We start from the raw sequence: 14,426 nt of genomic DNA on the forward strand, positions 1-14,426 counted from the left end.
ACCAATGTCCAGTAGGGCGCGGGTCAGAATGTTCCAACAACAAACAGTACAAAAATACGACGGGAGTGCAAAGTCAAAGGAAGGATAAACAACTCACTTTAAGCCTCAAATCAAGATTGAACTCGCTTTAAAAATCTGTACAAACAAAACTGTTTAAGAAATCTTACCAGGTTAAAGCCCACTTGAGCTATTTAGCTTCTCTTTCTGGCCACAAATGAGGAGCCACGGGGCGGTACGGAGTTGCCGATCCAAGCGACGCTCTCCCCGCTCGGCCCGTGCCGGGCCGCCCGAGACGCGACGAGCCAGGACACGTTCCCGTGACATTCGGTTGCAGGCCGTGACGGGAAACGTGACGGGGGATTCAGATTCTATTTATTCATGATAGTTATTATTACACTCGTTTACACCGCAAACTATTAATTGAGTCTTGTTACTCATTTGTCAGAAGGGTCTTGCCATATTTTTGTAGTTTACGGAGTAGGTGGTGATTGACTTTATTTATTTTTTTAACAGGTAAGACACCTCTGAGCTGTATACAGCTGTAAATCATAAGCGACCTGGCCACAAACGAACAGGGGCTTAACACGTGGAAATTTGTAGGAGTCAAATCATCTAAACACATGTTGTTGATTCTAAATGTGGAGACAAAAACTTCGGGACCCGGAGAAAAATCTACACGACCACGGGGAGAGAGTTTACATGAAAACTCCAAATTTGCAGCAGGCGTCAGGGTCAGGATAGAACCCACGACCTGTATACCAGGCTAGGTAGTTAACATCCCACCACCGTGGCACCCTGTGTCACCCAATAGAGTAATTTTTACGGGTAAAATTTTTTTAACGTGGCCAATTCGGACCGCGACACCGGGAAGGCAGCGGCCCTCTTGTGAAGCGTACGGCGCGGTCAGCGCTCACATGCGGCATCCATAGCGGGGGAGGGAGCTGCCGCTGGATTCGAACCTCTGCACTGAGCGGCGAATGCCCCCCCCCACCCCCGCTGGCCCGCGGCCCCCCCAGCTTTGAGTCCTCCGCATGGGGGGCGGCTCGCACGATTAGCGCACTCGCGGTACAAATAACGATTCCAAAACAACAGCAACAACGACGGCGGCAGCGGCGATATTCAAGCTGAACCAAACAGAATCCATTCGGGGCACAAAATGTAAAACGGAACACTTCATTATTATTCAACGGTATGTTTTGTCTGCCCCAGGTGCCAGTGACCACACGCTGTTAATATTTTTATTGGAGTGACCGTTGGGCTTGCGAGCGATACGGCGAGAGTGGCGGCAGCATAATGTGGTTTTTTTTTCACACACTTAAGCTTTTTCATTTTGCCGGAGTTGATTGTAACGATGCGAATTTGAAATGTGCACCCATATTCATTCTCCATCGCCCGCCCACCCGCCCAGGGATTATAAATTGGTTTTACTTTTCCGAAATGAAGGCTTTCCACTGCTGGCCCAAGAGTCTCACTTAAGCACATTTCTTTTTTGAATTTGTTACGACATGCAGAGTGCCCCATGAAGGTTGATGTTTGTACTTGTTCGTCCGCTGTGTATTTGATTTTTGGCGAGCAGTTGCACGCATAAAAGCGAGGCTGCCTGGATTGTAGCGGAGTCGTGTTCAGTTGTGGAATTGGCACCTAAACATCACCGCATGCTGCACCACTTACAATCCCACAATCACCACTTACAATCCCACAACTGCCACTAGCAATGCCACAACAGGCACTAACAATCCCACAATCGCCACTGTGATGTATAAGGCGATCTGTCTGTTCCCCCTCTCGCCCCCCTTTCCCCGTGCCAGGCACGGTTCCCCGGCGTGGTTCTGCTCCCGGAGGGTGAATTCGGATCTACCCTGCTCATCCAGAACCCCGCCGTGCCGGGGTACAGCGCGTGTGTGTGTGTGTGACACCGCACCTACACCACACGGCACCTCGCCTCACCACGCCACACTGCATCACACTGCACTGCACCGGACCACGCCTTGCCACACCACACAGCCTCACACTGCATCGCACCTACGCCACACGGCATCACACCTCACCGTACCACGCCACACGGCACCACGCCACACGGCATCACACTGCACCACGCCTCACGGCACCTCGCCTCACCACACCACACAGCGCCACCCTGCACCACTCCACACCACGCCTTGCCACACCACACAGCCTCACACTGCACCGCACCTACGCCACACGGCATCACACCTCACCATACCACGCCACACGGCACCGCGCCACACAGCATCACACGGCACCGCACCACGCCACACGGCACCGCACAACACGGCACCTAATTGCACCGCATCACGCCGCAACATACCGCATCGCACCACACCACGCGACGCCGCACCGTGCTGTGCCACTGCTCGTTAAGACACCGCAGTGGGAGTCACCACTGCCCAGTCCGGCTCTCCAACAGCACCACCACTGTGTCACCCTCCCCACTGTGTCACCCTCCCCACTGTGTCACCCTCCCCACTGTGTCACCCTCCCCACTGTGTCACCCCTCCCCACTGTGTCACCCTCCCCACTGTGTCACCCTCCCCACTGTGTCACCCTCCCCACTGTGTCACCCCTCCCCACTGTGTCACCCCTCCCCACTGTGTCACCCCTCCCCACTGTGTCACCCCTCCCCACTGTGTCACTCCCCCCACTGTGTCACTCCTCCCCACTGTGTCACCCCTCCCCACTGTGTCACCCCTCCCCACTGTGTCACCCCTCCCCACTGTGTCACCCTCCCCACTGTGTCACCCCTCCCCACTGTGTCACCCCTCCCCCCTGTGTCACCCCTCCCCACTGTGTCACTCCTCCCCACTGTGTCACCCCTCCCCACTGTGTCACCCCTCCCCACTGTGTCACTCCTCCCCTCTGTGTCACCCCTCCCCACTGTGTCACCCCTCCCCACTGTGTCACCCTCCCCACTGTGTCACTCCCCCCACTGTGTCACCCCTCCCCACTGTGTCACCCCTCCCCACTGTGTCACCCCTCCCCACTGTGTCACCCCTCCCCACTGTGTCACCCCCACTGTGTCACCCCTCCCCACTGTGTCACCCTCCCCACTGTGTCACCCCCACTGTGTCACCCCTCCCCACTGTGTCACCCCTCCCCACTGTGTCACCCCTCCCCACTGTGTCACTCCCCCCACTGTGTCACCCCTCCCCACTGTGTCACTCCTCCCCACTGTGTCACCCCTCCCCACTGTGTCACCCCTCCCCACTGTGTCACCCTCCCCACTGTGTCACCCCTCCCCACTGTGTCACCCCTCCTCACTGTGTCACCCCTCCCCACTGTGTCACCCCTCCCCACTGTGTCACCCCTCCCCACTGTGTCACCCCTCCCCACTGTGTCACTCTCCTCCCCACTGTGTCACTCCCCCCACTGTGTCACCCCTCCCCACTGTGTCACTCCCCCCCACTGTGTCACCCCTCCCCACTGTGTCACCCTCCCCACTGTGTCACCCCTCCCCACTGTGTCACCCCTCCTCACTGTGTCACCCCTCCCCACTGTGTCACCCCTCCCCACTGTGTCACCCCTCCCCACTGTGTCACCCCTCCCCACTGTGTCACCCCTCCCCACTGTGTCACTCTCCTCCCCACTGTGTCACTCCCCCCACTGTGTCACCCCTCCCCACTGTGTCCCTCCCCCCCACTGTGTCAACCCCTCCCCACTGTGTCCCCCTCCCCACTGTGTCACCCCTCCCCACTGTGTCACCCTCTCCACTGTGTTACCCTCCCCACTGTGTCACCCCTCCCCACTGTGTCACCCCTCCCCACTGTGTCACTCACCCCACTGTGTCACCCCTCCCCACTGAGTCACCCCTCCCCACTGTGTCACCCCTCCCCACTGTGTCACCCCTCCCCACTGTGTCACCCCTCCCCACTGTGTCACTCCTCCCCCCACTGTGTCACCCCTCCCCACTGTGGTCACCCCTCCCCACTGTGTCACTCCCCCCCACTGTCACCCCTCCCCACTTCCCACTTCCACCCCTCCCCACTGTGTCACCCCTCCCCACTGTGTCCTACTCCCCCCCACTGTGTCACTACCCACCCCACTGTGTCACTCCCCCCACTGTGTCACCCTCTCCACTGTGTCCACCCCCTCCCCACTGTGTCACTCCCCCCCACTGTGTCACTCCCCCCACTGTGTCACCCCTCCCCACTGTGTTACCCCTCCCCACTGTGTCACCCCCTCCCCACTGTGTCACCCCTCCCCACTGTGTCACTCCCCCCCCACTGTGTCACTCCCCCCCACTGTGTCACTCCCCCCACTGTGTCACCCCTCCCCACTGTGTCACTCCCCCCACTGTGTCACCCCTCCCCACTGTGTCACCCCTCCCCACTGTGTCACCCCTCCCCACTGTGTCACTCCCCCCTCTGTGTCACCCCTCCCCACTGTGTCACTCCCCCCCCACTGTGTCACCCCTCCCCACTGTGTCACTCCCCCCCCACTGTGTCACTCCCCCCACTGTGTCACCCCTCCCCACTGTGTCACCCCTCCCCACTGTGTCACCCCTCCCCACTGATTCACCCCTCCCCACTGTGGTCACCCCTCCCCACTGTGTCACCCCTCCCCACTGTGTCACTCCCCCCACTGTGTCACCCCCTCCCCACTGTGTCACTCCCCCCCCCACTGTGTCACCCCCTCCCCACTGTGTCACTCCCCCCCACTGTGTCACCCCTCCCCACCGTGTCACTTCCCCCACTGTGTCACCCCTCCCCACTGTGTCACTCCCCCCCCACTGATTCACCCCTCCCCACTGTGTCACCCCTCCCCACTGTGTCACTCCCCCCCACTGTGTCACTCCTCTGTGTCACTGCGCCACCCTCCCCACTGTGTCACTCCCCCCCACTGTGTCACTCCTCTGTGTCACTGCGCCACCCTCCCCACTGTGTCACCCCCCCCCACTGTGTCACCCCTCCCCACTGTGTCACCCCTCCCCACTGTGTCACTCCCCCCCACTGTCACCCCTCCCCACTGTGTCACCCCTCCCCACTGTGTCACCCCTCCCCACTGTGTCACTCCCCCCCACTGTGTGTGTCTCACTCCCCCCCACTGTGTCACTCCCCCCACTGTGTCACCCCCCCCACTGTCACCCCTCCACACTGTGTCACTCCCCCCCACTGTGTCACTCCCCCCCCACTGTGTCACCCCCCCCACTGTGTCACCCCTCCCCACTGTGTCACCCCTCCCCACTGTGTCACCCCTCCCCACTGTGTCACCCCTCCCCACTGTGTCACTCCCCCCCCACTGTGTCACTCCCCCCCCACTGTGTCACTCCCCCCACTGTGTCACCCCCCCCCACTGTGTCACCCCTCCCCACTGTGTCACTCCCCCCACTGTGTCACCCCTCCCCACTGTGTCACCCCCTCCCCACTGTGTCACCCCTCCCCACTGTGTCACTCCCCCCACTGTGTCACCCCTCCCCACTGTGTCACTCCCCCCCCCACTGTGTCACTCCTCCCCACTGTGTCACTCCCCCCCACTGTGTGTGTCTCCTCCCCCCCACTGTGTCACCCCTCCCCACTGTGTCACCCCTCCCCACTGTGTCACCCCTCCCCACTGTGTCACCCCTCCCCACTGTGTCACTCCCCCCCACTGTGTCACTCCTCTGTGTCACTGCGCCACCCTCCCCACTGTGTCACTCCCCTCCACTGTGTCACTCCTCTCCACTGTGTCACTGCGCCACCCTTCCCACTGAATTTCGACGCCGTGTTGCGGAGGCTCGGGATCCCTGAATCGGCATCTCTATTTGGATTGCAGCAGCAGGAATCCGATGAGCTGTGAAGCTCTTTGTCACAGACGGCCGCCACCGCTCCGCACCGATTTACTGGCCGTGTGTGTTTTTTTCGTTCCGTTGGTATGTTTCATTGTTTTGGTGACCCGGGTCACGCTTCCAAAATGAGACGTACCCACGGCCCGGTCTCCTCTCGCGTCGCTCTCACCTGGCCAAACAACATCGACGCGACGGAGCCGGCGCCCGGCCCTTTCTGGTCAAAACATTTTCTACCCTCGGCTATTCTCGGCTATTCTCGTCCGCGGAAGAATGTTCCCGCTCCTTCGCCCCCAAACGGGCGAACCGCGGAGCCGCGTTTCCGAGCAACATCGCGATATGGCCTTGACGGGCAAACGCCCGCCTCTTAACGTGAAAAAAAATCGAAGAATAGCGCGCGTTTATTTTCGTCGTCGTAATGACGGAAGGAGAAAAATAACTCGCGCCGGAATCGCGCCGAGGGATGGGGAAGAGGGGCACATGCGGCGTTGGAACTGTTGATGCGGGCGGTGGTCGAGAACAACGATGAAGTGGCAGCAGCCGAGGAATTGAACGACCGCCGAGGAGATGCAGCGATGAAATCAGTTCATGTGCGGGGATCGATCGTCGTCGCTGTTGTTGGTGATGAGGAATGATTGGCAGCCACGGTCATTTTTTGTTGACGCGCGCGCACCTGTGCGTGTGTGCGTTTGTTCGTGAATGCTGGTTGTTGCCGTGGTGGGTGGTGGTGGTTGTTGCCGTGGTGGTTGGTGGTGGTTGTGGGTGGTGGTGGTGGTTGTCGCGATGGTGGTGAGTGGTGGTGGTTGCAATCAAACAAGCTGTCACACACGACTGAGATGGACACTCACAAATGCGGCGTTCTCCCCGTGGTGTTGAGTGGTGATGTTTTTTCTGTAGAGGCCTGCGAAAGTGCGCATGAGTGTGTGTGTGTAGCGGTTAGCGCTACGCTGCGCTACGAACCCGGGTTCGATTCCCGCTCACGGCCAACACCGGTGACAATTATCTGAACTGGTCCCAGGCCTCCCCTAGGTCGACTCAGACTCAAATGAGTACCTGGTGCGATGTGTAAACATTGCCACTGGGGAGACAAAGGCGGTCGGGCGTGGTGCTGGCCACCCACCCCCTCGTGTACCGTGCCGGCCTTCATAGGTGCTCTCTAACAGCACTTGTCCCTACAGTCTGTTAAGGCTACACGGGGGATCTTTGTATTTTTGTGTGATGACGCAGGTGAGGGAACCGTTAATGTCGCGGTCGCTGCGCTAGGAACCCGGCCACCCGAGTTCGATTCCCGCTCACTGCCAACACCGGTGACGATTATCAGAACCGGTCCTGGGCCTCCCCTAGATCGACTCGGCCTAAAAGGAGTACCTTGTGCGGAGTGTGAACTCATCCCAACTTGGGAGACAAATGCGGTCGGGCGTGGTGCTGACCACCCACCCTGCTGGCGTTCATAGGTGCGACTTGCTAACAGCACTTGCCCCAACAGTCTGTTAAGGCTACACGGGGGATCTTTGTCTTTGTAGGCCCCGCTTCCTCGTGGTGTGGCGGACCGAAGTGCACCCCCACGGCCTCGTGCTGCCCAACATCCAGCTGCACGTCAAGACGACGCAACGCAGTGAGTCACTCGCACTCATGAACTATCCACCCAGCAAGTCCCCATTGTCCACCCAGCGTGTCCCATTGTCCACCCAGCAAGTCCCCCATTGTCCACCCAGCGTGTCCCCATTGTCCACCCAGCGAGTCCCCCATTGTCCACCCAGCAAGTCCCCCATTGTCCACCCAGCAAGTCCCCCATTGTCCACCCAGCGAGTCCCCCATTGTCCACCCAGCGCATCGCCATTGTCCACCCAGCGAGTCCCCCATTGTCCACCCAGCGAGTCCCCCATTGTCCACCCAGCAAGTCCCCCATTGTCCACCCAGCAAGTCCCCCATTGTCCACCCTGCGAATCCCCCATTGTCCACCCAGCGAGTCCCCCATTGTTCACCCAGCGCATCCCCCATTGTCCACCCAGCAAGTCCCCCATTGTCCACCCAGCAAGTCCCCCCATTGTCCACCCAGCAAGTCCCCATTGTCCACCCAGCGAGTCCCCCATTGTCCACCCAGCGCATCCCCATTGTCCACCCAGCGCATCCCCATTGTCCACCCAGCAAGTCCCCCATTGTCCACCCAGCAAGTCCCCCATTGTCCACCCAGCAAGTCCCCATTGTCCACCCAGCGAGTCCCCCATTGTCCACCCAGCGCATCCCCATTGTCCACCCAGCACATCCCGATTGTCCACCCAGCGAGTCCCCCATTGTCCACCCAGCGAGTCCCCCATTGTCCACCCAGCGCATCCCCCATTGTCCACCCAGCAAGTCCCCCATTGTCCACCCAGCAAGTCCCCCATTGTCCACCCAGCAAGTCCCCATTGTCCACCCAGCAAGTCCCCCATTGTCCACCCAGCGTGTCCCCATTGTCCACCCAGCGAGTCCCCCATTGTCCACCCAGCAAGTCCCCCATTGTCCACCCAGCAAGTCCCCCATTGTCCACCCAGCGAGTCCCCCATTGTCCACCCAGCGCATCGCCATTGTCCACCCAGCGAGTCCCCCATTGTCCACCCAGCGAGTCCCCCATTGTCCACCCAGCAAGTCCCCCATTGTCCACCCAGCAAGTCCCCCATTGTCCACCCTGCGAATCCCCCATTGTCCACCCAGCGAGTCCCCCATTGTCCACCCAGCGCATCCCCCATTGTCCACCCAGCGCATCCCCCATTGTCCACCCAGCAAGTCCCCCATTGTCCACCCAGCAAGTCCCCCATTGTCCACCCAGCAAGTCCCCCATTGTCCACCCAGCGAGTCCCCCATTGTCCACCCAGCACATCCCCATTGTCCACCCAGCGCATCCCCATTGTCCACCCAGCAAGTCCCCCATTGTCCACCCAGCAAGTCCCCCATTGTCCACCCAGCAAGTCCCCATTGTCCACCCAGCGAGTCCCCCATTGTCCACCCAGCGCATCCCCATTGTCCACCCAGCGCATCCCCATTGTCCACCCAGCAAGTCCCCCATTGTCCACCCAGCGAGTCCCCCATTGCCCACCCAGCGAGTCCCCCATTGTCCACCCAGCGCATCCCCCATTGTCCACTCAGCAAGTCCCCCATTGTCCACCCAGCAAGTCCCCATTGTCCACCCAGCGAGTCCCCCATTGTCCACCCAGCGCATCCCCATTGTCCACCCAGCGCATCCCCATTGTCCACCCAGCGAGTCCCCCATTGTTCACCCAGCGAGTCCCCCATTGTTCACCCAGCAAGTCCCCCATTGTCCACCCAGCGAGTCCCCCATTGTCCACCCAGCGCATCCCCCATTGTCCACCCAGCAAGTCCCCCATTGTCCACCCAGCAAGTCCCCCATTGTCCACCCAGCGCATCCCCCATTGTTCACCCAGCGAGTCCCCCATTGTCCACCCAGCGAGTCCCCCATTGTCCACCCAGCGCATCCCCCATTGTCCACCCAGCAAGTCCCCCATTGTCCACCCAGCAAGTCCCCCATTGTCCACCCAGCGAGTCCCCCATTATCCACCCAGCGCATCCCCATTGTCCACCCAGCGCATTCCCATTGTCCACCCAGCAAGTCCCCCATTGTCCACCCAGCAAGTCCCCATTGTCCACCCAGCGAGTCCCCCATTGTCCACCCAGCAAGTCCCCCATTGTCCACCCAGCAAGTCCCCATTGTCCACCCAGCGAGTCCCCCATTGTCCACCCAGCAAGTCCCCATTGTCCACCCAGCGAGTCCCCCATTGTCCACCCAGCGCATCCCCATTGTCCACCCAGCGCATCCCCATTGTCCACCCAGCGCGTCCCCATTGTCCACCCAACGAGTCCCCTATTGTCCACCCAGCGAGTCCCACATTATCCACCCAGCGCATCCCCATTGTCCACCCAGCAAGTCCCCCATTGTCCACCCAGCGAGTCTCCCATTGTCCACCCAGCGCGTCCCCCATTGTCCACCCAGCGAGTCCCCCATTGTCCACCCAGCGCGTCCCCATTGTCCACCCAGCAGGGTCCCCCATTGTCCACCCAAGCACATCGCTGTCCCAGACCCCCCCGCCCTCCTCTCGTCTCTTGGACCGCTCCACCTTGTGGGGCAGGGCGTGCGCACGAGGCCAGGGTGGGTGGTGTGCCAGGCACCCTCTCGCCCAGCCGGGGCCGCGTGAGCTGGCGAGGGTGCCGAGCTGGCGAGGGTGCCGAGCGGGCGGCACCGGCGACGCCCAACCCCTAGACGGCGCTCGGTGACAACCGCCCAGCCCCGCGTCAGACGTCGTGGTCGTCCCTCCTGGTGGACGTTGCCGTAGCTTCGTAGCTGGGTTCCTCCAGGATTCTGGTGGCGGTTGTTGTTGTTTGACGGGGGGGGGGGGTGGCGGCGTCTCTTGCAGTGGAGGAGCAGGGGCTGGGCGCAATGCCGGAGGATGCGCCGCGGGCCTTCCAGACCCTCCTGCAGCTGCAGGGCATCGAGACGGCGCTCGCCTGCTTCGTGCGCAGCGTGCAGCCCGCGGAGTAGCAGCACGCCGTGCCACGCCGTGCCACGCCACGCCACGCCATGCCACACCGTGCCACGCTGTGCCGTGCCACGCCGTGCCACGCCGTGCCACGCCGTGCCACGCCACGGCAATCCACGGCGCTCCCTTGCCACGCCGCACAACGTTGTTGCCGTGCCCGTGCCAAGCTATACTGTCGCCACCTCACACCACACCACGCCAAGCTATACCGTGCCACCCGATACACCACACCGCCACACGTACCACGTGACAATTCACCCGCACTTTCATTTGACGCTCGTCCAAATTCGGAGTTGTTCGGTCTCGCTTTTTTCGGTGTTTTTACCTGTCTCTTTTGTAACGTCGCTTGTGTCTTTCGTCGTTGGTTCATGCGACCCCCGGTGTGTATCGACACGGCGCATTTTCTTGCCTTGTTTTTTGTCCGTAAATAATAAACAGCGATCCCCACCCCGTGCTCGCATCCGTGAGCGCGTCGCTCGCTTCCCCCATCGTCGGGTCGGCCGCACACGCCGGCAGCACCGTTCCCACGCCGCCACCACCGCCGCCGCCGCGCTAGGCTCGAGATGGCCCGCACAGCGCCACGTCGCTTCTCGCATCGTGACTCTGCTGCGTGATCGTGGGTGTGGCATTGCTGGAGCCTTGTTTTTTTACAGGAAGGCCATTTTACAACGGGAGAAACGTTGCGTCAGAGTCATCGTGTGGGCGAGGAGGGTGGATCACGAGGAGAGAAGTACGCTGAGAAGGGCTGATGCCCGGCGGCGGTCGAGACTAGCGGACAGGGTGGCGACCGAAGGGGTGAACACGCCTGGCGGAGCGCCTACTGCGGAGACGGAACGATAAGATCGGCTCGCGTGCATCCACATGGATTGCCATCTTTGTATTACATAATATTCATCCACACCGTGAGGCAAAGATCCCTCGTATCAACGTTGCATGCTGTCGGGGAAAGCGCTGTTAGCGATCGGCTGTTAAGGCCGGCACGGCACTCGAGGGCCAGCACCACTCCTGGCCGTCTTTGTCTCCCCTGATGTTTTACATGCCACACCAGATAATCATTTAAGGCTGAGTCGACCTAGGAGAGGCCCAGGACAGATTCGGATATCCGTCGCTGGCGTCGCCCGCGAGCGCGAATCGAACTCCGGCCACCCGGGGTTCGCCGTTCTCCGCCACGTCCACAACTCTGCCCACCTCCACCAATGCCGGATATCACCACGTCGCACCACCACGCCGCACCGGCACGCCGCACCGGCACGCCGCCTCACCCCGCGCGCACAACGTGACGCCGCCGCCGCAACCACGCGGACCGCGGTGGCCGCTTCGTACCACGCGACGTGCTCCCGCCACTCGCGCCACGTGCGTCGTCGCGGCTCCTCGTCACGGCGAGCCGGGCCGGGCCAACCTCGTCACGGCGCACAGCCCACTCCACCCACGCATGGCCGAGGGCCGTTGCGCAACAGATGGGGATGGGGCCGGCCACGGGGAGGGCCGCTCGCTCGCCCCCCCCCCTCTCTGAGCCGAGGGAACTGTCGGGCGTGCTATTCCGATCCTCGTCATTATTGAGGCCGTGGTTTATTATTATTTTACATCTCTCAGATTGAACCTAAACAGAGACGGGGAAACAACATGCATCGTCTCGAGTCTCTCGCCATCGCCTCGGCGGGCGGCGTGGGGGCCACATGCAGGGGGTGGGGAGCGCTGTACATTGCTGGATGATTTCCACGGTTTTCTACTGGCCCATGTCAAGTAAACATACAAATCACCCCACTCGCCAAGCCTTTCCTGTCTGATGCTGTTCGTGCTGCTGTTAGTATTGCTCCTATCAGTATTGCTGCTGCTGTTAGTACTTCTGTTGCTGCTGTTAGTACTGCTGCTGTTGCTGCTGCTAGTACTGCTGCTGTTCGTGTTGCTTTTGCTGCTGCTAGTACTGCTGTTGCTGCTGCTGCTAGTACTGCTGCTGTTAGTGTTGCTGTTGCTGCTGCTGTTGTGGATGTGCTGGGTACTCGCTGTGAGCCACTCGACCACAGCGGCGAGTCACTGCTCTTGGCTCTCATTCGTCGATGGAGCGGCGCTTGGCTCGATGGGGCCGAGCGCCGTTTTCTTTGCGGGGCAGGGGACGGTGGGAGGCATGATGGCTCGTGACGATGATCCACTCGTCATCGTCAGCCGTGATCCATTCACTGCTGGATGAAGGTCCCCCCCCCTCCCTTAGCCACCGCCGTCGTCTCTCGCGGTCCTGCGATGCCACGGTCCGTCCGGCGTCTTCCCGCGGCCTCGGATCTCGTCGCTGAATCTGCTCTTGGGACGCGTTCCATGCATCCATCCCGACACTGCCTCCGCGTCATCGTTCTTCACAGTCACCCCCGTCACCGTCATCCCATCGAGCCACCCGTGCCGTGCCCTCGCCCACGCTAATGCGTTAAGGATGGCATCTCCCACCTGTTTGCGCCCTCCGCTCCTTTCGTGCCCCCCCCCCCCCATCCTATCTCGATGCAGTCCCCACGCGCGCGTGCAGCTCTCCCCGTGTATCGTTCCCGCACGTTTCGGTCTTCGTTCCGCAATGTCCGCGCTCCCGATCCGTGTCATGAGGGAGGGCGCCGATTCAACGCCCGTGTCGTTCTGTGGACGCGGAGCTGCGTTGCTTTTCACGATAAACGAGTCGCGCTGCAGCAGCACCCTTGGTCTCATTGCACCAGCGGGACACTTCACAGAATGTACGTTTCGTTTTTCTCTCTCGCTAATATTACAACAGTGCCATCGGCGTCTTGTCCGCTCGGCAAGGAAGTTTACATCCAGGGCTCACTCGCTGGCAGTGAACTGCGGGGCCCAGTCGAGTGGTCATCAAATCATTATCTGAACCGGACCACGAGTGGAAAACCAGGCTGCACGTTCTGCGCGCGTGTCTGGTTTCGGTGTGCAAGTGAGACGCGGTCAGATCTACACCTGCGGTCACTTTAACGGCCTCTTAATCCAGGCTAGCTCCCCCCCCCCCCCCCCACATCTTTTTGCTCTGTCGAGTGTCCATGAAATGCCAACTCGTGTTTTCTCCGAGCTAAAATGCAGCGAGGACAATGAGGCTGAATGTGATGCGCGTGCCCTGCGCGTCTCGTTTTCGGGGTGCGATGATGACTGGCGGGGCTGAGCTCCACACGCAGCACGCCTGTGTTGATGCAGCGCTGCGAACCTGGCGGGCCGAGGGTTCACTTCCTTGCCATGGAGAACGGCGGCGATTGATCTACGAGCCCGTCCTGGGTCTCCCCTCTGCCAACTCGGGCGTTAATGAATGCCCGAGAGCGGTGCGCAAACATCGCCACTGGGGAGACGAAGATGGCCGGGCGTGGTGCTGGCCTCGCTACACAATCGCGTGCCGTGTCGGCCTCAGCGATGCTCGCTAACAACACTTGCCTTCGACAATACCTGCCCTAAGGCTACACGGGGGGGGGGGGGGGGGGTATTGGTCTTGGCACACTCCTGTGTGTGTGCGTGTATGTTGGGGAGCGGTGCGCGCTGCACTGCGAACCCGGCGACCCGAGTTCGAATCCCGCTCACGGCCAACACCGGTGACGATTATCTGAACCGGTCCCTATGTCGACTCAGCCTCAGATGAGTCCCTGGTTGCGATGTTGTAAACATCACCACTGGGGAGACAAAGGCGGCCGGGCGTGGTTGCTGGCCATCTAACCCCTCGTGCTCTGTGCCGGGCTTTATAGGCGCTCACTAAAAGCACTTGCCCCAAAAGTATGTTAAGGCTATACGGGGCCCTTTGTCTTGTATTCGTGCACATTGGAGTCCACTTTATGCTGCTGATGATGCCGCTGCTAATGATGATGATGGTGCTGATGATGATGCTGATGATGATGCTGATAATGATGATGATGCTGCTGATGATGCTGCTGCTACTGATGATGATGCTGCTGCTGCTCCATCAGCCCGTGTGCAAGCGGCGAGCCTTGCACATTTCACGCGGTGGCCGCAGTGTGGAGAACCTAGCCTGGCACAAGCACCGAGGCCTCGCCGGCGACATCACCGCCACTTGGCGGTGAACGACGCCGCTTTGTGATTCTGTGCCACTAATGCACCTCATCGTCACGTGAAGCACATTAATCGCACCTCTTTCT

At 60.7% G+C, this 14,426-nt stretch overlaps 2 protein-coding genes across 12 annotated transcripts in view; both read left to right on the plus strand.

Annotated features, from left to right (window-relative positions):
- Positions 1–10,764, plus strand: part of CENPP (centromere protein P) — a 67,894-nt gene extending 57,130 nt beyond the window's left edge. For all 11 annotated transcript variants that reach the window (XM_061552089.1, XM_061552091.1, XM_061552084.1 and 8 more), the window contains 3 exons: positions 1,809–1,888; positions 7,303–7,394; positions 10,189–10,764. In XM_061552089.1, the coding sequence (XP_061408073.1) occupies positions 1,809–1,888; positions 7,303–7,394; positions 10,189–10,313 (297 nt within the window). In that variant the 3' untranslated portion in view covers positions 10,314–10,764. The remainder of the gene's footprint in view (positions 1–1,808; positions 1,889–7,302; positions 7,395–10,188) is intronic.
- A 2,104-nt stretch (positions 10,765–12,868) lies between these two features.
- The window catches only part of RNF123 (ring finger protein 123), an 82,811-nt gene continuing 81,253 nt past the window's right edge, over positions 12,869–14,426 (plus strand). Inside the window, exon 1 of the mRNA XM_061551656.1 lies at positions 12,869–13,022. Within this exon, the coding sequence (XP_061407640.1) occupies positions 12,869–13,022 (154 nt within the window). The remainder of the gene's footprint in view (positions 13,023–14,426) is intronic.

Source organism: Lethenteron reissneri, chromosome 15 (genome assembly GCF_015708825.2).
Source record: "Lethenteron reissneri isolate LAM-NWPU_2019-01 chromosome 15, ASM1570882v1, whole genome shotgun sequence".
Taxonomy (NCBI): domain Eukaryota; kingdom Metazoa; phylum Chordata; class Hyperoartia; order Petromyzontiformes; family Petromyzontidae; genus Lethenteron; species Lethenteron reissneri.